Source organism: Mytilus trossulus, chromosome 3 (assembly GCF_036588685.1).
Source record: "Mytilus trossulus isolate FHL-02 chromosome 3, PNRI_Mtr1.1.1.hap1, whole genome shotgun sequence".
Taxonomy (NCBI): Eukaryota; Metazoa; Mollusca; class Bivalvia; order Mytilida; family Mytilidae; genus Mytilus; species Mytilus trossulus.
In genome coordinates, this window is record NC_086375.1 from 56,011,275 (window position 1) to 56,038,098 (window position 26,824).

Sequence of the window (26,824 nt, forward strand, 5' to 3'; positions counted from 1 at the left end):
ATTATTGAATAATTTTCATTGACAATATCATAGATTTATGCTAATTTGTTTGCAGTACTTAATAGTAAGTATTTGTTTTCTCAATGCAAGATTAATAACTTTGTCTTAAACTGATTTTTTTTTTACTTTATGGGGAAAAAATGTTTCATTGGATCATACAATTTATAAGTTGTTGATAAAAGAAAAAGAACTGTATGTTCATTATGACATACAGCAAACGCATTGAATTGTACAATACTGATAGTTTTAAGATCACATCAGTCATATATGAATGGAAAAAGATATTTGATTGTGCTAGGCAAGTTCTTTGGTGTACATTTATCTTATATTTCTATCAGATTTTGACTTTTTCAGATACTAATGCATTGCTTCTTTAGAATAGTGTAAAATGGATATTGAATTGAAAGCCACATCAAATACTTGTATTGCCAAACAAAACAGAATAATGTGTAAAGTTACGCTGTACATCATATATTTATTTTCATTCACGATCAAATTCAGTTATGGACAGAAACATTTTCCGCCATTAACAAACATCGCTCAGGATCGACCATCTGTGACTTATCCATCAGACAGTACTTGTGGAATTCCTACAAGAAATGCATATTGTATCAGTTCCATATATAAAGCTTCAATAGACCAATGTGTACAAGATTTTTGTGTTCAGTCATGTCCAAATAGGACCTCATTACCATTACATACAGATTTACTAATAGGAGTTAGTCTAGGATTTAGAGAGTGTGTCATCACAGATAAGTTTAACAAGAAGCCAGAGAGTTCATTAGGAGAATTTTCTACCTACTTTATGAAACCTGGTCCAGATTGTTATATAACTCCCTCTGTTACCCCTCCTATTTATGGCGAAGGGGCTGTAACATTTACTGTATGGGTCTGGCGTGAAGAAGACAATTATGGGTAAGCATAGTTTCTTTTTTTTAAGTAATGTACTGTGTACTACAGCATACGAGGTTACTATAGAAGTCTTGCACAATCTATGATCACAAAAAAAAAACACCAACTAATTAAGTGGTCAAGAGTTTAACTGTTAAAAGTTATGTTGCAGAAATGCATGCAGAAATGCAATATAATCACATGAAAGACTTTTAATCTAATTTCTTTTGATGTTGTCTTATTTTAGTAAGTAACCTTACAAATGATAAGCATTTATCCATAAGGGGAGATAACTGAGACAATTTACTTCTACAAGAAAATGTACATTCAACTCATCTTTTTGTTATTTTGCAAGAAAATGATCCATGGGATGCCATTTTTTCACTTTTTTAGGTACTGAAGGTGTTTTATAAAAGCTAATTTTATCATTTCATTTGTTTATAAGAGCTTTTGCCATCACTTGACTTTCATTGTTTTTCATTGGGGAATTTAATTGGAATCATTTACATCATTTAGTGACAAACTAGCTCTTCAATCGAAAAAGGTTGAAATATTTTTGAAATTACAAAATTGAATGATGAATCTCTTTACTTCAATGAAAAATATTCAATTTAAAATACTGGGTAAAAGTATTTCCTTTGTCTAGACATGTCCAATTATCCCTGGTTGCAGTTAATTTGGTAAAAAAAATGAAATATTTGTACATGTACACAATTTTGTTTTCCTGTTTGATGCATATCATGTAGAGAACAAGTAAAGAATGCTAAAGATTATTTTTCCCAATGATTTTAAATATATATTAATTATCAATTTCAAAAGATTGTTACTATTTTTAAAAACAGGTACAATAATATCCTGGAAATCATATGAATTTTCAAAATCGTTGAATTTACATGGCTACAACATCCCTAAAGACTAAAACTTACCATCTAAAAGAAGTTTTGATAAAATATTGGGAAAAGCTTTTTATGGCTTATTGTAGTTAAATATTAGGCAGGGATTTTTATTTATTTTTAATATCTGTCAATTGGAACTATCCTTCCTGGGTTGCACAAATTAATAAAACAAAGTTAATTTTTACAAATGTAAATAACATATTCAATTTCTAAGAAGTTGTCTACTTCAAAACTGTATCCTTGACAAACCTGTAACTTGATTTGTAAAATAAAGTAAAAGCATTAAAAAAGTTGGAGAAATAAACAAGCTATGAAAATAAGGCAGATGACTATCAGGTGGAACAGATTTGTAATCAAAGAGTCAGTACTTCCCTAGAGTAAGACCTGCCCCTATACTTAGTGAATAATTTATGAATTGTTGTAAAAGTTCTATCTTAATCAATACACCTTACATGGTTGTAATCAAACAAGCTCTATTTATATTTTCCATGTCAGTGTTAGTAAAACCAATACAATTGTCTACCTTATAGTGTAAACTTTTTTATTAGGTGATTTTTCAACGTGTCATTATGATTAAAGGAATTGTCAGATTTGACAATTCATCCATCTGTTCATATTTGTTATTTGTTGAATATTAAAAAAAAAAATGGATGTCACATTAAACTCAGAAACATATAAACATACAAATGAACCAAAGTTAAAAAAAATATAAGACTTACAAAGGCTCCTGATTTTGGACAGACTCATAAATGCAGTGAGCTTAAACATGTTTTGTGAGATCTGAACATTTACCTTACATCAGTTCCTCCTATACGTGTACCTCTATCCAATGAAGAATAAACAAACACACAACAATGTGCACAGTAAAACTCACTTTAAAAGAAGTCAGAGTCCTATGTAAGAATATGTAACAACAACAAAAATAAGCAAAATAACAATGATACATAAATTAAAAGAAGGACTACCAGCAGTTACTGACATGCCAGCTCCCAACCTCAGTTAAACTGATGAGTGACTTTAGGGTTAAAGATTTAATTGCTTACAATTATAGAATAACAAATAAATTTCCTACCAAGAAAAAATATTTTCATTACATACTCAAATCAAACATTGTTATCTGAATTTCAGAGTAAATAATATTAATCCAATTTTAGCAGAATACCCTTTTTATGGCCCTGCCACTATGTGGTTGGGGACATATAGTTTAACCCTTGTCCGTCATTCCGTAATTCTGAAACTTCGTCATTTCGCAACAAACCATTAAAACGAGTTTTTTTTTCAAAACCGCTTCAGATATTGGGCTGATCTATGGAATGTAAGTTCTCCATGATGAGTTACAGATCAAGTTCAAGTTTTGTTCCACTCCACTAATTTTTGTCAAAATTATGGGCTATGGATATATTGTTGAAAATCACAGTTATACAGACTTTTTTCTAAACACTTTCAGATATGGGGCTGATTTTTGGTTTGTGAGTTACTCATGATGAATTACAGATCAAATTAAGGTTTGGTTCTGCTCGGCTAATATTTGCTATTATTTCGGGGTTTGGACTTGATGAATATCTGAAAATGACAGTTTATATATACAGACTTTTTTTCTAAGTGCTTTCCTATATTGGGCTGATTTTTGGTATGTGAGCAAACCATGATGAGTTATAGATCAAGTTCAAGTTTTGTTCCGCTCGGCTAATTTTTGCTAAAATTAAGGATTTACAACTGAAAATTGTTGAAAATGACAGTTATGCGGACATTTTTCTATACACCTCCAGATTTTGAGCTGATTTTTTATATGTGAGACTACCAATATGTTTATGTCCACATGTGTTATTGAAATTGCAGATTTTTAAACCTTTGGAGACGAGGGCATTGGTGTTGCTTTGACACATCTAGCTGTTAATCTGGATTTCTGTTATTGTTTCTTTATTGGTTTCTGGTATGGTCATAACTGCCAACTTTTCAAAATGCCCATGGGGGTTTTGTGTGCAAGATGGCTGTCATAGTCCTAAAAAACCTTGAAGGGGGCCAGCAAATATATTTTAATGTTGTTTTTTTTTTGCTTCTTCATACTTTTATAAGACTAAAGTCATTGTAAACTTAGTTGTTTTGTTTAAATTGTGGACAAAATTGATCTTTCAAAATTTCAATTTGGGAGCCTCCATGGGGGAAATCCCCCACAAATAGTGACAGTTGGCAGATATATGTGGTCTTTTCTATTTTATTTTCATTGAAAAAAATCATCTCTATAGTTTTAAATGACTTATTGATAAGATGGTATCATAAAATTTCTTAATCCTTAATTTGACTATTTATCTTTTAACAGAACATTAGTACAGAAACAATCTACCAACACTAGTGCTGTAGTTTATCATATACAAATAGATTCAACAGGAGTAGTTTATACCTATCAGACTGCTAAAGGGACAGAAACTATTACTTTACCTGAGGTTATACCAGCCAAAACATGGACGCATATTGCAATACAGGTTAGCTTTCTTACCTCATGTTATTTTTAACATTTTTTTAGGCACATCCAATCAATAAAATTTGTCTAGTTTGTATTTTGGGGAATAGTTGGCAGAATGTTCTAAGAAGTTCAACTTCTGTATTTCTAGCCTGTCAATAAAATTGTCTTGTTTCTATTAGGAAATTTGTATGTTTGTTTTATATAGGTGAGTAATTATCAGTGAATCATTTATGTGTTTGTAAGTTGTTCATTATACCTCATCTTTCTCTCTGTCTCAGTTTATTTCTCTCAATATCATAAAACTGTTAGAATTCAAATAGAAGAATCATATTTCTGCTATAAGGTCATGGAATGGTACTTTGTGATACATGTATTGGTATACATATGTCGTTTAATGCATGTGATTATTTCATCTCTCTTGATGTTGCCATCTTTTTTAGCTCACCTGGCCTAAAGGGCCAAGTGAGCTTTTCTCATCACTTGGCGTCCGTCGTCGTCCTGCGTCCGTCGTCCGTAAACTTTTACAAAAATCTTCTCCTCTGAAACTACTGGGCCAAATTCAACCAAACTTAGCCACAATCATCATTGGGGTATCTAGTTTCAAAATTGAGTCCTGTGACCCCGCATACCAACCAAGATGGCCACCATGGCTAAAACTAGATCATAGGTGTAAAATGCAGTTTTTGGCTTATAACTCAAAAACCAAAGCCTTTAGAGCAAATCTGACATGGGGGTTAAAGTGTTTATCGGGTCAAGATCTATCTGCCCTGTAAGTTTCAGAAGAATCAGAAAACCCGTTGTTAGGTTGCTGCCCCTGAATAAGAAATTTTAAGGAATATTATTATAGATAGAGATAAACTGTAAACTGCAAAAATGTTCAGCAAAGTAAGATCTACAAATAATTCAACATAACCACAATGGTCAGTTGACCCCCTAAGGAGTTATTGCCCTTTATAGTCAATTTTTAACAATTTTTTTGTAAATCTTAGTATTCTTTAGAAAAATCTTCTCCTCTGAAACTACTTGGACAAATTAAACCAAACTTGGCCAAAATCATCAGTAGGATATTTAGTTTTAAAAGTGTGTCCGGTGACCCGCATACCAACCAAGATGGCCGCCACAGCTAAAAATAGAACATAGGGGTAAAATGCAGTTTTTGGCTTATAACTCAAAAACCAAACCATTCAGAGCAAATCTGACAGGTGCAAATTATTTATCAGGTCATGATCTATCTGCCCTGATATTTTCAGATGAATCAAACAACCTGTTGTTAGGTTACTGCCCCCTGAATTTGTACTTTTAAGGAAACTTTGCTGTTTTTGGTTATTATCTTGAATATTACTATAGATAGAGATAAACTGTAAACAGCAATAATGTACAGCAAAGTAAGACCTAAAAATAAGTCAACATGACCAAAATAGTCAATTGACCCCCTAGGGAGTTATTGCTCTTTTTAGTCAATTTTTAACAATTTTTATAAAATTTGTAAATTTTCACTAACATATTCCACTGAATCTATTGGGCCAAGTTCATTATAGATAGTGATAATTTTAAGCAGCAAGAATGTTTAGAAAAGTAAGATCTACAAACACTTCCCCTTCACCAAAACACAATTTTGTCATAAATCCATCTGTGTCCTTTGTTAGCTCACCTGGCCTAAAAGGCCATGTGAGCTTTTCTCATCACTTGGCGTCCGTCGTCGTCGTCTGTTGTCTTTAACAATTTTTCAAACATCTTCTCCTCTGAAACTACTGAATGGATTTGAATGAAACTTAGTATGATTGTTTCTTAGTATATCCTGCACAAAGTGTGTGCTTCGATTTTTGATCCGTCAAAAAACATGGCCGCCGTTACTTAAAATAGAACATAGGGGTCAAATGCAGTTTTTGGCTTATATCTCAAAAACGAAAGCATTTAGAGCAAATCTGACATGGGGTTAAAATGTTCATTAGGTCAAGATCTATCAGCCCTGAAATTTTCAGATGAATCAAACAAACCAATCTCATTAAAATCCGATGTTCTGATACGCTACCCTCCACTAACACAGTGGAGGGTAGCATATCAGAACATCGGATTTTAATGAGATTGCAAACAAACCATTGTTGGGTTGTTGCCACTTAATTGGTAATTTTAAGGAAATTTTGCAGTTTTTGGTCATTATCTTGAATATTATTATAGATAAAGATAAACTGTAAACAGCAAAAATGATCAGCAAAGTAAGATCTACAAATAAGTTGATATGACCAAAATTTTCAATTGACCCCTTAAGGGGTTATTGTCCTTTAATGACAATTTTTCACAATTTGTTCATCATATTTGCTAACTTTAAAAAATCTTCTCCTCTGAAACTAATGAATGGATTTGAATGAAACTTAGCATGATTGTTTCTTAGTATATCCTGCACAAAGTGTGTGCTTCGATTTTTGATCCGTCAAAAAACATGGCCGCCGTTACTTAAAATAGAACATAGGGGTCAAATGCAGTTTTTGGCTTATATCTCAAAAACGAAAGCATTTAGAGCAAATCTGATATGGGGTAAAAATGTTCATTCGGTCAAGATATATCAGCTCTAAAATTTTCAGATGAATCAAACAACCCATTGTTGGGTTGCTGCCACTTAATTGGTAATTTTAAGGACATTTTGCAGTTTTTGGTCATTATCTTGAATATTATTATATGACCATATTATTATTGTCAATAGGAGTTATTGCCCTTTAAAGACTTTTTTCACAATTTGTTCATCATGTTGACTTTCTTTAAAAAAATCTTCTCCTTTGAAACTGCTCTATCAATTTCAGCCAAACTTAGGCTAAATTAGTTTCAGAGTATCTAGTATAAATTTTATATTTCATTTCCTTGTATGTCAAGAAACATAGCTCCTATGGCTAAAATAGAACATAGGAGAAAATGATTTTTTTTTGCTTTTGAAGAAAATAGGACGATTCAAAGAACATTTAAATAAATTGAAAAGCCAAAATAATCATTGATGAGAGATTTAACCAAAAAAATTCAGGTGAGCGATTCAGGCTTTTGAGAGCCTCTTGTTTAATATTCACATAGACCAAGGTGAGCGACACAGGCTCTTTGGAGCCTCTAGTTTTAGAGAAAATTATTATAGATGTAAAGTAAACTTATATGGTAATCATGATTTATATTTAGGCCTACAAAACCATTGTGAGTTTCTACATTAATGGTGTTGGACCTGGTTATTCAGCTACCTACACTTCAGAAGTAACTGGTCCCTTATTAGATGAAACTGGTACCATGAGGGTTGGACAAGATCATTCAGGAAATGGACAGTTCTTAGGAAGAATTCAAAATTTCTTTATTTATTCTACCACTTTGTCTAATAGGTAAACAGCTTCTGATATACCTGGTAAAGATTTGTTTGATGAATTTACAAGGTTATATTAACCTTACAATGTGCTTACTTTGAGAAATATTACACATTTCACCTGGACTTCAAATCACAAGGTGAACAACAAAGACATTTTTTGAACAAAAGCATAAAAACTCTTATAAGATAATGTAATTTTATAATTATACAATGTATTCATATTTATTTATTTCATTAATATATCCAGAGATAATATTATTTCAATACCTGGAAATTGGCAATGGTGTTAACCTAGAAAAATGCATTAAATATAATTAGACAAATCTTTCATAAATATAAACAAATTACTTAAATTTCTGATTGTTTTTAGGGAAATACAAGAAATTTACACAGGATTTTTGCCACATCTGAGAGTTCAGACTAATTGTCGGTGTCCAGTCACACATCCAAGAGTGAGACCAGATAAAACCCATTACTGTATTCCTAATAATGTGATTGACAATAGCGGTGATGTAATTTTACGTCTGAATGATGAGGCACATTTCCTGGAGTATATAAATGATGGAGACAGTAACAGTGTGTGGTTATCAAAATTCCAGAATAAAGTAGAAATATCCATAGACCTAGGAGATATTTTTCAGGTACAGGCAGCTTCTTTAGACTGAGTATTTTCAACTTATGCAAGATATACTAATGAAATGGTTGCACATATTTACTTACTACTACTGACAATTTCTTTTTGTGTGCATCATTTATTCATTACATTACATAAGACTAAGTAAGACATGTAAGATGTAAACAATCACTTTTTTTTTGTTAAAATTTTTAAAATCTACACAAAATCTGTTGTATTGTATTTTAAGCTTGGCCTTTGTAAAACGTAGATTTTACTGTCGCAAATTGAGTTAACCTAGCGATGGGGAGCGTTCTTATGCCACATAATAAAATAAATGTCATTTAATAAATATTTTGGCTTAAAAATGGCATAAATGAAAAAGTCCAAGAAACTGTTGCATAGTCTTTAGCATCTAAACAATGTGACGTCATGTGTTTACTCTGGATTTCAAACATGAATACTAAATGTATTTTTACTTTTCGAACGCTTCAGAATGGTTTCAATATAGACAAAATGAAGATTTGGAGACTCAAAATGTGAATATCTTGTTTATTTTTTGAGAAATTACATATCCCCAAAAAATCGGAATAAAAAATGGCAGCTTTCTTAGTTATGGACTGGTAGAACGTGGAATCTAACCCCTCAAAATATTTATCAACTTCCAATGAAAACTATCTTTACAAACTAATTGCATTTGAATCCAATGTTAGAGGTTGAGGGTAAGAAACCCACATAGGTAAAACCAAAACCAAAAATTGCTTCTCAATAAGCATGCAGCATAAAGAGGTTTAATAGGCAAAGACTGGTGTGCTCCAATTCAGAATAATGTGTCCTAGTAGGATGGCATGTTCCTGCAGACTGTTGCCTTGTTAACAAGCTCGTTAAAATCCAACTTAGCCTGTAAGTCTTGTACAAGGCAGGGTTCATATTCATATCATTCTAAGGTTTCCTCATCTTGAAACTGCTTTTGATTTGACACTGGACATTATGCAGCCATTTTAATATATATTATCATACATTGTAGGTATTCTATGTAGTACTCCAGTTTTATAGTCCTTTCTCTAAAGCTGTCACTATAGAGAGGAAACAGAATTACTCATCAGACTGGACCACATGGCAATATTATGCTGATGACTGTCAACAATACTTTAGTCAACCAAACAATGGACCTCTCCTAACATCTACATCTGTTAACTGCTTACAGTTTGTTCAGTAAGTCTAAAAGTTGTTGTTTATCTGAAAAGCAGTGGATATAAAAAAAAAATACATACACACAATGCATATGGTACTTAACAAAATCAAGAAAACTAGTAGCATATTTTTAACAGCTTTTATATATCTTGAAAGTCATAGCAACTTTGAAAAGCAAATCCTTGAATAATAATGATAATAATAAATTCTTTATTTAAAGAGTCTTCTGTAATTGTTTTACTTTTATATTAATTCTGATTACTGTAAAATATGTTTCAATTAAGTGCGCTCATCACAGAATATTTAAAGAAAAAGTAAGGAAATCAACAATTGAAATTGTCTCTTTAAAGATAACTGTTTATTGTTCTGTGCATAGATAATTTTGATTACTTCCAATGACTTCTTTTAACTCTATTGTGTATGTACTATTTCTGTGCAAGAAACAAGTTTTCTCTGTCTCAGTGACATATACATACCCGTATACTGTATCCAAAAACTCCAGTCAATTGATTTTTTACTAATATAATTTATTTAATTGTTATAGAAAATAGGAGCAGATAAAAACAATTTCTATCTTGTTTATTGGCCTTTTAAAAAAAAAGAGGTTATGCTGTATTATTGCCATATTCCAGACCACATTTCTATTTTTGGGAGGTTCTGATGGACAATGATTGAGGATGTGGTCTAGCACTGTTTTACTTTCCAATATTTTTTAGTAATTCTTTTATGTATTATCTATGTTACAGAGATGAAATACCATATTCTGGAGGACAGATTACATTTAAGATACTATCACCAGAGCCTGTTACTAGACCAGCTTATAACCAGTTCTATGAGACACCAGAACTCCAAGACTTTGTCAAGGCTTCAATAGTAAAGATAACACTAGAAGATCATTATTATTCCAATCACTTCAGACATGAATATTTTGGCATGTCTGAAATCACTGTCAGTGGCAGGTAAGAAGAATGGGGTTGAAAGTGGGAATAGATCTTTCATGTAACGTAATGAAACTGGAAAATAAATAAAAAACGTACCTTGCATGGTGCATTGTTTAAACAGGGTCCCATATTCAGTTTCAACTGGATGAGCAAGTTGTGTAATTTTAGAACTTACCTCTAATGGAATAAATAGCCATTAGGTGTATTTAATCAAATATCTGGTGGTGTTTATTTCCCTCTGTTTCATTTCAAGAGTATTTGTGCATACCGTGTTTAGTTTTAATGTAGAACATAGATTTTACATCATTGCAAGCAATATGATGGACATTATAAGAAATCATCAATTTGCAGTGATTTGTTATAATTTTACACTGAGAAGTTCTCAACATTGAAATATTAATTTTACAGGTGTGACTGCAACGGCCATGCAAATGATTGTGACACCAGTGGGATGCCATACACATGTAATTGTACTACTGATAGTCATACTGAAGGAAGCAAGGTAAATATTAATTGTAGCACCAACACCATGCCATACAATAAAAACCACCCTGCTTAACTAATAATTAAATATATATTTTAACACCTGAAGCATGCCATAAAAATATAACATTGGTACTTAGAACTGCTGATAGTCTTTCTGCGGAACAATGTCTGATAATTATTAAATGCAATTATTGGAGTATTCTACAAAAAAAGAACAGGAGATAAATTAGAGCTGATTGATTCTTTTTGATTTAAATGTTATATTTATGAGATATGAAAAAAAAGTATTTGCTGCCTTAAAGATCCTGAACAATATTTATCTTTGTAGTGTGAAAGATGTCATCCTTTATACAATAATAAAGGATACAAATTGGGTGACCAGATCAATAGTTTTAACTGCAAACCATGTGAATGTCATGGTCATGCTGAGATATGTGTATATGATGTTGATCTTGACCTCTTCCCTGACAACCATGACCTTGGTGGAGGTGGTGTGTGTCAGAATTGTAAACACAACACTACAGGACAGTTCTGTGACATTTGTGTGACGTATTATTTTCGACCTGTGGGAAAGAGTAAATATGACAAAGATGTCTGCTCTCAATGTGATTGTTTGGTGGCTGGAGTCAATAATGTCAATCTGGACTGTGAAAAGGTCTGCCTTTAAAACATAGATTCTTTATATGTTTAGAATGATGATATGTCATTAAACTTGCAAAGTTTTATAGATTGATATTTAAAAATAATATGGGTTTTGTAAATGAGAAAGGGTTTCTCAAGGATCAAAGGGCAATAGTCCTGATATGAGATGTAGTCAGTAAACTTCCTAGGGTTGGTTGGATAAAGTTAAAAAGCCATAGATATTCAGTTTATCACTGTATTAATAGCCAGCTTAATGATTTTCGGTCAAGTAGCTTGATTTAGAAGATTAGCACACAAAAAAACAAAAGCAAAATTTTAGAAATATTAAAAAAATATTTACCACTGCAACTTAGTTTTTTTTTCTAATTAAAAATTGACACATGTTGCTGATTATACTATTACTTTCAATGATAAGAAAAGGTTTTCTGAGTCTATTGCAAACAAATTCATTTCTTTATGTTAAATGAAAGTAGGAAAAATTCTTCATATAAAATGAAAGAAGAAAATTAAAATGTTTTTTTTTATATCAGCCTATGTCTGCTTTTTTCAATCAGGAAGGAGGACAGTGTTATTGTAAGAGTTATGTGGAAAGCAGACAATGTGACACATGTAAACCAGGATTTTATAATCTCCAAGCAACCAATCCAGATGGATGTGACAATTGTAGCTGTGTTACCATGGGAACACAACATGGAGATATTACTTGTCATCCAACCACTGGTGTCTGTAACTGTAAAAATAATGTTAGAAGTATGTAGAAAATCAACATTGCTTCGTTTTTAAGAAAAAAACATCCATTTTTATTATGCCCCACTTAGGGGCATCATGTTTTTGGTCTGTGTGTCCGTTCATCTTTTATTCGTTTGTTCGTTCATTTGTCCATCTGTCCCACTTCAGGTTAAAGTTTTGGTTAACGTTTTTGGTCAAGGTAGTTAATGATGAAGTTCCATCAACTTGAAACTTAGTACACATGTTCCTTATGATATGATCCCAATTTCATATTCTACTGAACATTGAAACATTTAAAAAGAAGTGAATAAATTAAGCAGAAGCTATCATAATTGATCCATCAACACCAAAATCTTCTAGTAATAAAAACATTAGACAATCTTGAAAGTTTGATACATGTTGTTTAACCATGAACCCAAAAATAATGTTTCTGCCATTTGTACCACTCACACTTCAGGGACTATATGCCATCATACAAGTAGACTGTGATTTTGTATTTATTCAGTAATTGAGAATATGTATTATAATTTATAATTTGACTCTTTTAGATGACAAATGTGATGCTTGTAAATATGGTTACTACAACTTAACAGATACAAATCCCCTTGGTTGTACCCCTTGTGACTGTAACCCCATGGGAGCAACCTCACAGTTCTGTAATCCAGTTACTGGACAATGTCCTTGTGAAGATAGAGTCGTAGGAAGGAAATGTGACGTCTGTACTTCTGGGTATTATGACTTTTTCAATAACTGTGTTTCATGCAAGTGTGATGTTCAAGGTACCATACCCGGTTCTATTTGTAATGCTGTTACTGGACAGTGTGTTTGTAAAACCAATGTACAGGGTTTAGTGTGTAATGAATGTGCTGATGGGAGTTTTGCCTTTGGTGCATCAACAGACAAGGGTTGCAATGATTGCACATGTGATTTAGCTGGAACTATTAATAGTACATCCAGTTGTGACAAATTCAGTGGTAATTGTCATTGTAAGGAGAATGTAGAAGGGATGTCATGTAATCAATGTAAGGGAAACACATTTGGATTAAATGTAACCGATCCTGAAGGATGCCAGTCTTGTAAATGTGATCCAACGGGAACTCAAAGTGGAGATAACTCAACTGACCTAGCTTGTGATCAGAATACAGGGCAGTGTGCCTGTCTGGCTAAAAGATTTGGGAGAACTTGTGATGACTGTGAACAGGGTAGGTTCTTTTTATTTACTAGGTTATGCTATTGGTTCAGTTGCCTTATTTTGGAACAGTCTTTTTTGCCCATTTTACCTGGGTAATTAAGTGAAAGGTTAGGGATGGTTTGCACCTTACTGTTGCCTTTCCATTTATAGCTGCTCTTTCTTAGATTCACATACTTATTCATTTAAACAACATCAACTTCAATATAAGCCTAGTAAAACACAATTTACATATGTTTGTAGATAAAATGGTTATCAAAGGTACCAAGATTATAATTTAGTACGCCAGATGCGCATTTAAAGAATAATCACAAAAATGTCTCTATGTTTGTTGGGTTAATCTGAAGATTCAAAAATTGGTATCCCATTGAAATTCTGTTTTTCAATAACTACCGGTACTGGAATAGTGAGGATATATATATTAATTTTTATAATTTAAATTTCAGATTATTATATCAATCCAACGCCTGGAGGTGGATGTAACCCTTGTGGCTGTGATAACACTGGAACTCTGCCTCTTACACACTGTGATTCTATGACAGGACAATGTTATTGTAAACAGCAGGGATCAGGGGTCACTGGAAGAGCATGCAATGAATGTTTTGAAAAGTTTTACAACTTCAATAAAAAAATTGGAAAGTAGGTTGTTTTGATTTTATTTAATTATATATTAAAAGTGTTCTTTCTTTTTCATATTGCATAGGAATAGTTATATTGATTTGTTTCTATGAACTATTATTGACTAAGCATTGTCAATAATTTATCTTTGAAAATTTTGGGAAATCTTGTTTTAGGATTTGTTAAAAGTCTTTGAAGGCAAAAGTGTTATAACCCATTAAGTACCATCTTTATTATGGTTTCCCCTTCAGTTGCAGTAGATGTGATTGCTATGAACCAGGCAGTAAGTCAGAGTTTTGTGACCTTGTATCAGGACAATGTGAATGTAAAGACTTTGTGACTAGCAGACGATGTGACACTTGTGTGACTGGTAGTAGCCATCTTAATGCTGATAATCCATATGGTTGTAGTAAGAGTAAGTCAGATATTAAGAGAGTTTTTTTTAAATTGTAAATGTCAGGCATTTGTAAGAGGATCTTGGAGTTAACTTATTTACAATAGAATAAATCGGAAGTTTTTATCTTGCATTTTACATTTATGCATACATTTCAAACCTGGAAGTATTTAAGTTTTTTATTTGCATTTAGTGGAGGTTTGAGGTGATAATCAACTATGAAATAATGAGAAAGTATTGTTCATTTTACATTTAATGGAATATAATGAAGTAAATGTTAGTTTGAATTACAAGCTAAAAAAAACCAGCTGATGTGCACACTATGAATGATCGATGCACTGCCAATTTAAAAAAAACAGTTTACATCGTAACATCAATTCATATCAAATTAAAGTTTAAAACCGCTTTTAAATCTTATGTCAATCGTTGGAATGGCCATCTGATTACCATAAAAAATGTTTTTTTGTGACTAAGTCTTAAGAGATTAAAATCAGGATCAGATATAAAATGTCCGGCTGGCTCAAATATTTTTTGGAAGCCCTGTAACAAACCCTACTGACATTAGAATAGCCACCAAGAGTTACATGGACAGCAGTATTACTTGTAATCAGCATTATTAATATTTTTGATTGTGTTTTACATCCCAAACACAAAGATGACTGGTGAGACCTGAAAATATATAATTTTGTCTTATATTTTGTAGTACCTGCCCAGCAGCCCCCACCACTACATACTCAACTGAGTTCTGGAGCCTTACATCTGTACTGGTATGAACCAGATTATACAAATGGTGTCATTAATTCATACAGACTATTTAGAAATGCCACACTGGTCTTCATTGGTAATGGTTCAGGTAAGTGTGATAAATATTATGGCTGACCTACAATCGACTTTCATTTACAATCCCTGAGCTAAAAAGGGCAGATACAGGATTATTTCAATAAATTTGAACTTTTCTTAAAATTGTATAACTCTTAAATTAAGCAGTAAAAGCTGACAATAATTTTAGAGAAGAGCTAATGATATTGTTAATGGTTGGTTTTAATATTTTTTTAACAATTAGGCAGTAAAATTTGTAGTAATCCTTTAGGGTGGGAAAAGATCAGAAAGGGACATTAAAACTCATTAATCATAAACAAACTGACATTTAATGCCTTTCAAAAAACTAAAAGAAGAAAAAGAAAGACAAACAACAGTATGCAAAATATAACCTAGAAAACTAAAGAATCAGCAACATGCACCCCATCAAAAACCAGGGATGAGCACTGGTGCTCTGGAAGGGTAACCAAATCCCACTCCACATGAGACACTATAGTGTTACTACCTGATCACTGGTGCTCTGGAAGGGTAACCAAATCCCACTCCACATGAGACACCATAGTGTTACTACCTGATCACTGGTGCTCTGGAAGGGTAACCAAATCCCACTCCACATGAGACACCATCGTGTTACTACCTGATCACTGGTGCTCTGGAAGGGTAACCAAATCCCACTCCACATGAGACACCATCGTGTTACTACCTGATCACTGGTGCTCTGGAAGGGTAACCAAATTCTACTCCACATGAGACACCATCGTGTTACTACCTGATCACTGGTGCTCTGGAAGGGTAACCAAATCCCACTCCACATGAGACACCATAGTGTTACTACCTGATCACTGGTGCTCTGGAAGGGTAACCAAATCCCACTCCACATGAGACACTATAGTGTTACTACCTGATCACTGGTGCTCTGGAAGGGTAACCAAATCCCACTCCACATGAGACACCATCGTGTTACTACCTGATCACTGGTGCTCTGGAAGGGTAACCAAATCTCACTCCACATGAGACACCATCGATTTACTACCTGATCACTGGTGCTCTGGAAGGGTAACCAAATCCTGCTTCACATGAGACACCATCGTGTTACTACCTAGGTTAGTCATATAGATTACAATTTTGCATTGATGGTTACTACATAATATAAGAAACTTGCATTATGAAAGAACTTCAGTTAAGTCTTAAGTATTGTTTGTTTTACTTTTACAGATATGGAATTCAATGATACAAGTCTTTTAGCCTACACTAAGTATACATATGTAATAGAAGCAACAAATGACTTTGGGAGTATCTATAGTCCAGCTGTTACATTTCAGACCTTGCCAGGAACTCCAGTAGGAATAGTTCTGATTAATATCATGTCTGTTACGGTCAATACAGCTATCCTGTCATGGAATCAACCAGTCAACATAAACGGCCCTTTATCCAGCTATTCTATCCAGTCTGAGACCATAGGAAGTAACAATAGAACAGTCCACTGGACAGGAATGACAAAGTCAGCGGAGATAATTGATCTTGTTCCGTTTACTAACTATACAGTATTTGTTATTACTTGTACACCTGGAGGCTGTCATGAGAGTTGGCCCACTTCGTTCTTCACTAAATCTGCTCCACCCTCTGGAATGGCTGCACCCTTAATTGACATTGTCAGTTATTCTGAGTTAAACATTACCTGGGTACCACCTAGGAAAGCAAATGGTAAGCTGTAAACTTAAAATATTTTGAAAGTTTTTGTCTAAGCATAATACAATTTGTAAAAGAATGTATACTACTGCCTATAGCACAGATTTTCTTATTCTAGTAATGAGATTTTTATTCTCTGTTTTTAAATGATAATAGCAATAAGTCATACTTTATAAGAAAGAATATGTGGTATAATTAACAATTAGACAACTCTTTACAAGAGACCAAATGACACAGAAATAAACAGCTTGGTTATTTGATTGTAAAATATATAACAGTTAATAAATAACATAGATATTAAGAAGCAAAAAACCTTCATGATATTTATATTTGCAATGTATACAATATATCTAAACAAAGTTCTTGTAGGTTATAACATTCCATTCAGTAGTTAGATACAATAGTCACAATAATGTATTCTCTTGTAAGAAGGATGAAGACTTTTACATAACTATCATATTGGCTAGCCAAGGGTTACAATGTGACCTGCTCTTCTTCACCCTTGGCAGAACAAGCCAGAATTTGCCATCCACAATACAATGATTTCTATTGGGCACACTTAACAATTGCCACATGCACTTACGCTTGACAAAATTTGTAATAAACTGAACATAAGAAAAAAGAGTACATGTTCTGCTGTTGGTCAGTTATGATGTTGTCAGATTGGATGCGACCTCTAACTATCACTAGAAGAAAATAGACTGTTTACACACATATTGTTTTAATCTCCCATGGAAGCAGGTCAGAGTGTAACCATTGGCTAGAGAAAATGCATAGTAAATTGAAATCACTTTACATACCAGTAAAAGAGTTAACATAATTGACTTTTATATTTTAAAATTTCAGGTATAATCATTTATTATGAGTTGTGGATGAGAGGAGAGAAGAAATCTGATGGAAATTATGATCCTATACCAACAAGAATATTTCACCCTGGGGGACAGTACAATCCTAGGCCTACCTTATCTCCCCAGGAGAATACTTTACCCCCACCAGATACTGGTTATATCATGTCAGGGCTGGAACCATTTACATGGTATGAGTTTCAGGTAAGTCAGAATTATTACTTTAAAAATATAAATAAAGTTTAACAGAGTGTACTTACAAAAGGTTTTCATTGTGTTATCAATATATTGAATTTTAAGATAAACAATGTTGATGAAAATATTAATCTTTGGAAATGTGGTGATTGAGAAAAAGGAAACTGAAAATTAATGATGATCTTTTTCTCTCAAATAAACTATAAAATGATTGTTATTTAAGGTTTTAGCAGAAAACAACAAAGGAAAGACAGCTAGTCCATGGGTAGGGTCTAAGACTGGAGAAGCTGTACCTTTAGAGATGTCTACACCAAAAGTCCTACCACACAGTAGTACAGCTGTGACTATCAATTGGACAGCACCGTCTGAAAATAAAGCAAGGGGAATGGTCCAGTCTTATGGTGTCTTTTTCTTTGAACCAACTAATGAAACTGCCTTTCCCTTTGCACCGCCATTCATGTGGAAGGTAAGTAGATATGAAAAGATATGGTATGAGTGACAATGAGTCAACTCTCCACGTCACAATTTGTAAAAAGAAAACCATTATTGGTAAAAGTATTGCTTTCAACAGAGATACTTGTCTCACAACAAACATGGTATTTCAAAAATAGGTCAAGTAATATTGGCTTGGTATTATATTTTTGAAAAATACAGTATTATTTTCAACAGAATAATTGGAGGACTTTTTAATTCTTCTTTTTACAAAGTCTTGAAAGAATGATATCCTGTAAGATCTTTATTTATATATTTAAATATTTCAAGTTGTTAAGTGGTTATGCTGTAAATCATAAGTCTTTTCTGTATTTCTTCAAAGTTGTTAAAAATAATAAACACTTTAATAAAATTAATTTATCTTACAGAGGATTCCATTGAGTGTGTAGCGAAAGGTAATATATTTGGTTAGCTTGCTTGTTAGCTGAACGGTGAAGGTATTATTAGGTCAGGTATACTACCCTCCTTTAGAAGTGGCATAGTCCAACAGATAGATCGATTGTCAGACTAGTCTATTCTCAAAGTAGGATAGTTTACTTAACCTAACAATGACTTCACGGTTCATCTAACAAGCAAGCTAACCGAAGATATTACCTATGGCTACACACTCAATGGAATCTGCTGTAATAATGCTTTAAATATTGTTTTCTTTTTTAGCTGTTAGTTACAACTGATCCTAACATCACTACACACACACTACATCAGCTGGAACCATACACAAACTACACATTTAAGGTACAAGTGTGTAACCATGTGGGATGCATCAATAGTACAGGAAGCTATGGGTCAACATTACAAGCCAGTATGTATGAGCTTTGTCAAAAACTCTTTAACTTTCCTCATATACTTTTATGGTTGATTCTGAACTGTCTTTGTCGAATGATATGTTTTGAATTAAAAAATAATAACCATTTAATATTGAAGCAAAAATTAGTACATTTATATTAATATTTCAAGATCTTTTCAACAAGGGTCATATTGTTATAATTAGGGAGCTACCATTTGATTTTTATGGGGGGGGGGGCTAGGATGAAATTTGAAAAAATAGGCAGGACAGGAGTTTTTAGTAAAAAAAAAAAAAGGCAGGATGAGACACATGCCAAAAAAAAAGTCAGGACGACAATGTAGGTAAAAAAAGTCAGGATATACTAAAAAACAATGCAGGACCGAACAGAGTGAAAAATAAAAAGGCAGGACAAAGATTACAGCTAAAAAATTAGTACATTAATATTAATATTTCAAGATCTTTTCAACAAGGATCATATTGTTATAATTAGGGAGCTACCATTTGATTTTTATGGGGGGGCTAGGATGAAATTTGAAAAATAGGCAGGAGAGGAGTTTTTAGTAAAAAAAAAAAGGCAGGATGAGACACATGCCAAAAAAAAAGTCAGGACGACAATGTAGGTAAAAAAAGTCAGGATAAACTAAAAAAAAAATGCAGGACCGAACAGAGTGAAAAATAAAAAGGCAGGATAGAGATTACAGCTAAAAAAAAAAATGCAGGACAAAATTTTTCATCCTAGCCCCCCACCCCATAAAAATCAAATGGTAGCTCCCTTATAATCATCAATCTATAACACTTTTCATTCTATCTGGAATTTTATTTTTTAATCCTAGTTCCAGAAGGATTTTCTAAGCCACAGATTGACAGTTTGAGTTCTACTGTAATTAGAATAACCTGGTCACCACCACTATTGTTAAATGGTCCTCAACCTGTTTACTCTGTACAAAAGACAGAAACATCACTTAGTTTCCCAGCAAATGTTATACAGGGCACCAGATTTCCTGGAGGAGGATATTATAAATTTCCAGCATCTATAATTCCTTTTAATGTTGGTTTTACTGGTAGGTTTTATACAAACACTAAGATAATATAAAACCCAGATATTTTTAATAAGATTTTTTTTTTTTTTTTTATAAATTAGATATAGGAAGATGTGGTATGAGTGCCAATGAGACTCTCCATCCAAGTAACAATTTATAAAAATAAACCATTATAGGTCAAAGTACGGCTTTCAACACAGAGCCTTGGCTCACACTGAACAGCAAACCATAAAGGGCTCCAAAAATTACTAGTGTAAAACCGTTCAAAAATACACTTTATGGTAAAGATTCAATGCCATGTTCTAGGTTCTAAAACAAGACATGCTTTATGCTTCAAGCTGTATTAATAAAATTCATTATTGAGGTACAAATTGAATATATAAGTGTGAAACAAAGGACCATAATCCATAAAGAAAATAATCACATTGATGCATTTCTTAATAATTTCTTTGATCATACATAGTGTTACTGTTACTCTTTTAAGGAATTGATGGATTATTTTAATTTCTCTATGTATTAGTTTTAATGAGGAAATATTTTTGAGATATTTTTTATTCAGGAATAAGGTTTTGGTTTAGAACAAAGACGACTGATTCCCTGCTGATGTTTGCTGGTTCTGTGGGGAATCAAGATGAATTTATTGCTTTGCAGTTTAAGTCTGGTCGACCTTGGTTTCTATTTGACCCACAAGGTATGTTTGTTCCAAGCTTAGTATAATGTTAAATATTTTTAAATCAAGGGAATGAGTTAAAATTGCATATCTATACATAATATCTATTCCTATGAACTTTAGTAAAGAATGCAACAATTCAGGTAGGTCTGCTTCATACTTGACTTACATCTTGAAATCAGCAGTGAAAATTGTTTAAGAACAATAAAAATCAGCAACAAAAGAGATGAATTCAGTTTTTTCATTATAAAATTTTCATTTTTATGCCCCACCTACGATAGTAGAGGAGCATAATGTTTTCTGGTCTGTGCTTCCCTTCTTTCCTTCGTCCATCCGTTCATTAGTTCGTCTGTCTGTACCGCTTCAGGTTAAAGTTTTTGGTCAAGGTAGTTTTTGATGAAGTTGAAGTCCAATCAACCTAAAACTTAGTATACATGTTCCTTATGATATGATCTTTTTAATTTTAACACCAAATTTGACCCCAAATTCACAGTCCACTGAACATAGAAAATGATAGTGGGAGTGGGGCATCCATGTACTGGGAACACATTCTTGTTATGTGTTAACATTCCATCAGTACATTAATAAGAAGTATATATGTTATAGTTGATACTATACTTCTGGCCTCACATTCATAAAACTTTCGAGCATGATTTTTGTACTCAGACTCGAAAATCAACCAATCAAATTGCTGGATTTCATGTTTCGAGCATGACTTTTGTGCTCCAAGCACTGAGCAAAGTTTTATGACCAAGAGCCCAGACTGTCAGTTGCTGCTAACAAGTAAGGTACTGAACCAAGATTTTAAACGTCAAAGTTAAAAACACATTAATGACGTTTTATGGATGCACTCATAACTTGGAAGAGGTGAGTTAACATTTGTGTAGTACGAGACAAAATATAAAAAAAACATGCTAATGTGGTCTGTACGATGATTGAGTAATAGATGTATTTATATGATGATTTATAGTGAAATATAACTTTAATTTTTTTTTTTTTTTTTATCTAAGATCCATGTGCTGTGTGGAGGCATTTTACCAAAATAATACTAATATTGCTTTTTGTTTAGGCTGCACGTCCTATGTGGAGATCGATCCACTAATGGATGATGATCGCACATATAATGACAATGAATGGCATTTTCTGCGAGTGATGCGTGACAATGAATATTCCCTTATTCAAATTGACAATAAATATCAAGGTTTGAAAGGAATGCGATTTGCAGTGAAGCACTGATTGCCCAAGCATTACATGCCTGCTGCTAGTTGAATAGTTCTGAGTTCAACTTCTTAATTTTACTATTTGGGGGGCAAAAAAATCATATATTTTATCAGCTCTTCAAAATTTCGATTAGAATTTGGACTTTAGAATGTTTTGGCTTTAAGTATCACTAAATAGACATTAATTGCCAAAATGTGTATCTTTTGCAGTAAACATGGTAAAATTGGTTCTGTTAATGTTATTAGAATTAATTTGTCTTATCTTGTAAAAATAGATATTTTATCAAAAAATTATAATAGAAATCTGTACTAGACATTTAGGAGAAATGAAGAAGAAGTTGAATTCATTGATATAGAAATTGATCATAACTCACAAAAGTTTTGCACTGTTGTTAGCACAAGGTTGTGGCCATATAGCACTAAATGTTTGCTTTTCTGAGAAATAATAGTTATAGTGGATTTTTTTTTTTTTTTTAGGAAATTATTGATTTAGGTTTAGATTTATCAAAATATACATAACAAAAATTTGAATATAAAATATTAGTACATTTGTACCAACTATTCAATTGACATATTTTGATCAATTTTTTTGGCTACTTTTTGTGCAATAACACCATTGCAAAATTTCTGCATTTATTTAATCTTTGATTTTTGATTTTTTGTTTTTGTTTTTAGATTTGTGCTTTGCAAGTTAACAGTCTTTGATGTATTTATCTAATCTGTTAGTCAAGAGACACTTGCAAAGAACTGGAAAATGCAATGTCTTCTTTATAACCATTTGCTGATCTCCTTTACAATTTGAACCATTCTGCAAATTTATCACTTATTCTCAGAAAAAAATACATTTTTGTGTGTTTGCAGTGATAGTCACATAGTTAAGTTACACTTGTGTGAAATGGTGATCTTAATTATAAGTTTTTTTCCATCTTAGAAAGAACATGTAATAATTCTTATTTTTGAAAAATTTATGAGACATACTTCAGATTACACTAATGGCTGAAATACAGCAATTTTATTTCAAAATTTGACAATTTTAAAAGATATTATGTTAGATTTATTACATGTTCTTAAAATAAACCTTTTGCATATGGTTGATGTGTGAAAACTTAAAAGTATAGAAGATTTCCCACAAAACTGAAATGAGAAAATGATAATGCAATGCATTAAGAAACTTTTATTTCATTCATATATGTTTTATACCCTTAGCTGTATGCAAAAGGTGATATTTAGTTTAGTTTTGTTATGTTCATGTTAGATTTGTATCAATTCTTTTCTGAAATCAGAAAAAATAACACAAATTGATTCCCATATTCTCTCAAAACTGTAATTTACAAGAGAACAAAATCTAGTGACATTTGGTATTTTGAAGACCCTAAAAAGGTTACCCCAGGGTCAAAATATCAGATGCAAAATTGACCGATGTCAATATAGGACACTGGTAAAGAAAAGAACAAAAAATCAACAATATTATTAGGTGTTTCAAGTAAAAACCTGTCAGGCCTAGTTGAAATATTGTTTGTTTCCCCAATCCAGACCCTGCCAGGTGTGGGTAGGTAGGTAGGGAAATAATTTTATTTTTCCAAAAAGCTAGAAAAATATTTGACGATCCGGCAAGCCTGAAAATTCAAAATGAATAAAAAATATTTGACTTAGTTTTGACAATAAAATTTTATGAGTAGCACCAATTTTGCAGGGTCGGTTGGGATTGGGGAAACAAACAATATTTTATTTTAGGCCCCATTTCATAACAAGAATTGTTACAAATCCTCACTTTAACAAGTTTATGCATGATAATTTTGCATTGTTCAGGTTGTTCCTCATTTGTCACACCAACAAATGATGAAGGATTACCTTATAATGACCAAGAGTGGCACTTTCTGGAGGCAAAGAGAGAGGGTAAAATTGCCAGCATTTCCATTGATGTCAAATGGACAGGTTTGACTTAATTAATATGATAAAAATGCTCAGGTTTCTTCATATTTCTTCACATTTCTGAAGCTTGTTTGCTGACAATTCTAATATATTTGTTACTTTAAAGTGGGCTATAAACTTCAATAAATGACAAAGAACATACATAGCATACTATTTTATACAATGTGAAATGACCAAGAAAGGATATAATATGGTAAAATATTTAGTAAACTAGTATTTTTTTTTCAAATACAGACTGCAAATGCAAAATAGCAGTTTAAACACAGCATTACTTTAATTATCAAAAATTTAGAGTATGCAAAGTAGTGTTTTCATAACAAATTCAATGTGTATATTGATTTGATCAAGACATATATTAAAAAAAAAAAAAAATTAAAAAAATATTTTAGGTCTTGCATTGAACTTCAAGTTTAGATTTCAAGATATTATTCTGTATTTTCTTTTGGTTTTAGGTGTCCGTGAAAATACATGTGCTACAGGGACTATAATTGGACCAACATCAGGTCTTTATATTGGAGGTGTACCTAAAGACTTTGTCAGGAGAGTAGGGGGTCCTGATTCAAGGAAACAGGTATAGTGCCACGTGGGGTGTAAAAACAGTATTGCAGCAATTTTATTTTGTAATGATGGCCAAAGTAATATATAATTTGTTTCTTGAACTCAAATGTATAATCCAAATATGCACCAGTTTGACCATTAATAATTGTTTAAAAAATAGTGATTTCCTCATTTATTGTTTTAATACACTTTTCATTGTTTTTGTTATAAATTTGTTTAAAACATTTTCTAAATATTTATCAGTTCCATTTATATTTGATTTTTTATAAGCAAACTGCATATTTGTTAGCTATACATGTTACATGGTTGTCATGCAGTCTTTATGCTTGGTTTATGATTTACCAACATGTAAAGTCATTATTATTATTTCAGCCTTCAATCCTCCCTCTTTCAATTGACTAGATGTAAACATAAATTCTTTACAGTAACCACAGTTATGAGTTCAAACAAATGCATAACACTGTTGATAAATACCTACTTTTTATTCGGTGATTTTTAGTTATTATTTGATATGAAAAGGATACAGATCATAATTAGATGAAACATAGAGTATGTTGCAGATGCCGATTTTTTTCTGCCTCTTTTTGGGAATAAATTTGGTTGCTTATATTGGGAGTGACTGGGGCGGGCCCCACTTAGGCAGTTAGTGGTCCCCCACTTATGAAAATTTCTGGATCTACCACTGTGTTGTCCTTGTTTTGTTCTTCTTTCACTTCAGATGAAGCATATCTTTTGATTATGTTTCAGGTTTTGGAGAAAAGTTTCCAGGGCTGCATTAAAAATGTAGAGATTTTACAACAGCTGTACCCTGTAGAAGTATGGGAGCCTTTAGATTGGACACAGGCAGAAACATTCGAATTAGCTTTTGCTAACTGGCAGGGATGTCCTACCAATTTGGACTCGGGTGCACATTTTATGGGGCAAGGTAATTTTACTCTTATGCAGGATAACTCAGATATACTTGGATGAATTAGAGAATATGTAAGGCATTGGTTAATAAAACTTCAACCCAACAACAAAATAAAATCGAAAGAACTTTGTAGATTTCTATTACTGTAAACCAACTTATTTTACGAGCGTGATTTATTTTTCGTGATTTTCATGAGTAAAAAAGTAACGCCAAAAAAAATTGAAGTGAATATGTGAAACTCAGATCTTTGGACATCTCCTGCTTCTTTAAAAGACATATATTATAATCTATTTAAGGGTACCGACCATGCAAGAGCTGTATAGCCAGTCAAGGTCGTTAAAAACTTCCATTTGTTGTATTTAAGGGTATCTAACTTTGCTGTGGAACAGATTAGAAGTAAAAGATGTAATTGGCCTCCATCTTACCATGAGGACTGATATGAAAACTGGACTGTTGTTCTTTACTTATGGTGGACCAGGCATTTACTTCTATTTAGGAATGATAAATGGTGCTCTACATATGCAGTTTTCTAATAATGTAGCAACAGGCAGTGTAACCTTTAGTCGTTCAGACATTTCTTTGTGCGATGGTTATTGGCACACCATTGCTGTAAAGAAGACAAACCAGCAAGCAGAGATTGAAATCAACTCAATAACTGTGTCTAATGGAGATTCAACTTTTTCTCTCAAGGTTGAAACTGTTTCCCCTGTTTTCATTGGTGGAATACCTGATAATTCTGAGGCTACTCAATTTGTTAAAGATAATGGGCTTACACTGCCATTTGGAGGTGAGTCAATTGTTAAGAGGGAGACAATATTTATTGAAATATTCATGAAAATAATTATTTAGCTCTTCATATAGGAAACCAGTACGAAAAATTAGATTTGATTTAAACAAGTTATTGCAACTTATATTAATCTCTTTCCACTTTGCATAAAGAATAGGTTAATTGATTCATGGATAGATGGTTAACATCTGTGAATAGAAGATAGATTTATACAAATATGAATGAATGAATAAATATGAGAATTTTACCTGCATTAATACAATATACTGTACATTGAGTATTAACATAATGATTCAGTCAGCCAAATAGGCTTGTGATGCACTATATATAATATGTTTTAATTAAAAAAAATATACAGGTTATACTGTGCAGTGGAAAGTTTGTTTGATTCATGGAAAGATGGTTAGAGTCCATTAATAAATGATAGCTTTATACAAATATACAGTTTATGCTGTGCAGTGATTGTATCTGTTATATGACGATTTT

General features: G+C 32.5%; 1 protein-coding gene across 1 annotated transcript in view; it reads left to right on the forward strand.

Moving 5' to 3' along the window:
• The first annotated feature begins 357 nt into the window (after window positions 1-357).
• The window catches only part of LOC134710892 (usherin-like), a 67,957-nt gene continuing 41,490 nt past the window's right edge, over window positions 358-26,824 (forward strand). The window contains exons 1-23 of the mRNA XM_063571301.1: window positions 358-915; window positions 4,108-4,270; window positions 7,411-7,604; window positions 7,959-8,229; window positions 9,229-9,416; window positions 10,142-10,354; window positions 10,745-10,838; window positions 11,151-11,477; window positions 12,019-12,214; window positions 12,742-13,395; window positions 13,829-14,021; window positions 14,252-14,415; window positions 15,098-15,247; window positions 16,429-16,917; window positions 17,749-17,951; window positions 18,166-18,408; window positions 19,092-19,236; window positions 20,055-20,282; window positions 20,821-20,952; window positions 23,961-24,086; window positions 24,536-24,654; window positions 25,389-25,566; window positions 25,916-26,338. Of these exons, the coding sequence (XP_063427371.1) occupies window positions 389-915; window positions 4,108-4,270; window positions 7,411-7,604; window positions 7,959-8,229; window positions 9,229-9,416; window positions 10,142-10,354; window positions 10,745-10,838; window positions 11,151-11,477; window positions 12,019-12,214; window positions 12,742-13,395; window positions 13,829-14,021; window positions 14,252-14,415; window positions 15,098-15,247; window positions 16,429-16,917; window positions 17,749-17,951; window positions 18,166-18,408; window positions 19,092-19,236; window positions 20,055-20,282; window positions 20,821-20,952; window positions 23,961-24,086; window positions 24,536-24,654; window positions 25,389-25,566; window positions 25,916-26,338 (5,620 nt within the window). The 5' untranslated portion in view covers window positions 358-388. The remainder of the gene's footprint in view (window positions 916-4,107; window positions 4,271-7,410; window positions 7,605-7,958; window positions 8,230-9,228; window positions 9,417-10,141; window positions 10,355-10,744; window positions 10,839-11,150; window positions 11,478-12,018; window positions 12,215-12,741; window positions 13,396-13,828; window positions 14,022-14,251; window positions 14,416-15,097; window positions 15,248-16,428; window positions 16,918-17,748; window positions 17,952-18,165; window positions 18,409-19,091; window positions 19,237-20,054; window positions 20,283-20,820; window positions 20,953-23,960; window positions 24,087-24,535; window positions 24,655-25,388; window positions 25,567-25,915; window positions 26,339-26,824) is intronic.